This window comes from Poromitra crassiceps (assembly GCF_964638095.1).
Source record: "Poromitra crassiceps genome assembly, chromosome: 18".
Classification (NCBI taxonomy): Eukaryota; Metazoa; Chordata; class Actinopteri; order Beryciformes; family Melamphaidae; genus Poromitra; species Poromitra crassiceps.
The window spans coordinates 31,763,003-31,764,570 of record NC_139636.1 but is presented as its reverse complement, the minus strand read 5'-3'; the positions used below and the strand labels follow the sequence as shown (position 1 = coordinate 31,764,570).

The 1,568-nt window shown below is 48.2% G+C and overlaps 1 protein-coding gene across 1 annotated transcript in view; it reads left to right on the top strand.

Moving 5' to 3' along the window:
• Positions 1–1,342, top strand: part of fa2h (fatty acid 2-hydroxylase) — a 62,908-nt gene extending 61,566 nt beyond the window's left edge. Inside the window, exon 7 of the mRNA XM_083654449.1 lies at positions 1,139–1,342. Coding sequence (XP_083510575.1) covers positions 1,139–1,206 — 68 coding nt within the window. The 3' untranslated portion in view covers positions 1,207–1,342. The remainder of the gene's footprint in view (positions 1–1,138) is intronic.
• The last annotated feature ends 226 nt before the right edge of the window (positions 1,343–1,568 follow it).

The window sequence follows — 1,568 nt, the reverse complement described above, 5'->3', positions numbered from 1 at the left end:
TTCCCTGAATGTCTGTTCATGCACCATGTAACTTTGGTGAGCGGGTTGGAGCAAAGACGTTCCTGCTGCTGCTCCTTCATATTAAAAGCTTTCCGCTGACAAACTAACAAGACAATTATTGTGAAGAACATACAGGAAGTGAACTGTGTTTATCACTCCGAGTTAGCATAGCTTGATTAGCTTAGCGTTATTCTTCAATCAAATTAATCGCCACAGCAAGATTTGGAGATATTTTTCAGTGGCTCAGTTATAAACTCTGCAGAGAGGAAGAGTACCTACAAGCAGAAACAGTCAAATAAGGCTGATATCTGAACGTACATAACGTACGTAAGTAAATAGCATCTATTAGCAGCCTGTAATTACCACTTGTGGCAGCAGAGGCCGCTGTTACTGCTGCTCCTCAGGAGCTTTCTACATATTGGGGCTTGAGATAGGAATGATGTTTTGGGGCGTAACAGCAAGTTGGAGGTTTGCGCCGTCCGAGTGCCTTCTAGTTCAAAACAGTTTTGTTCGATTGTCTTTCTATCAATTTGCCTCTGTCTCTGATGTTCTGCCCAGCTGGCTGACATGCTGACATGCTGACATGCTCTGTCTTCATGTCTTACATGCCCTGTCTTCATGTCTTACATGCCCTGTCTTCATGTCTTACATGCCCTGTCTTCATGTCTGACATGCCCTGTCTTCATGTCTGACATGCCCTGTCTTCATGTCTTACATGCCCTGTCTTCATGTCTGACATGCCCTGTCTTCATGTCTTACATGCCCTGTTTTCATGTCTTACATGCCCTGTCTTCATGTCTGACATGCCCTGTCTTCATGTCTTACATGCCCTGTCTTCATGTCTTACATGCCCTGTCTTCATGTCTTACATGCCCTGTCTTCATGTCTTACATGCCCTGTCTTCATGTCTGACATGCCCTGTCTTCATGTCTTACATGCCCTGTCTTCATGTCTGACATGCCCTGTCTTCATGTCTGACATGCCCTGTCTTCATGTCTTACATGCCCTGTCTTCATGTCTGACATGCCCTGTCTTCATGTCTTACATGCCCTGTCTTCATGTCTGACATGCCCTGTCTTCATGTCTTACATGCCCTGTCTTCATGTCTGACATGCCCTGTCTTCATGTCTTGATGCAGGTTTTGGAATCACCTCCACGTTCTGGGACCACCCCTTCAACACAGTCATCCCCGACGAGACATTCTAGAGGGGAAACCGCTCGACCGAAAAGGGCCACAGGACTTTTGTATCATCACCCTCCCTTCCTGAGCAAACCACCGCATGCCATAACACCCCCCCCCCCAGCCAAAACCCTGTCTTCAGTCTCCACAGCCATAACACCCCCCCCCCACCCAGCCAAAACCCTGTCTTCAGTCTCTACAGCCATAACACCCCCCCAGCCAAGACCCTGTCTTCAGTCTCTACAGCCATAACACCCCCCCCAGCCAAGACCCTGTCTTCAGTCTCTACAGCCATAACACCCCCCCAGCCAAGACCCTGTCTTCAGTCTCTACAGCCATAACACCCCCCCAGCCAAAACCCTGTCTTCAGTCTCTACAGCCATAACAC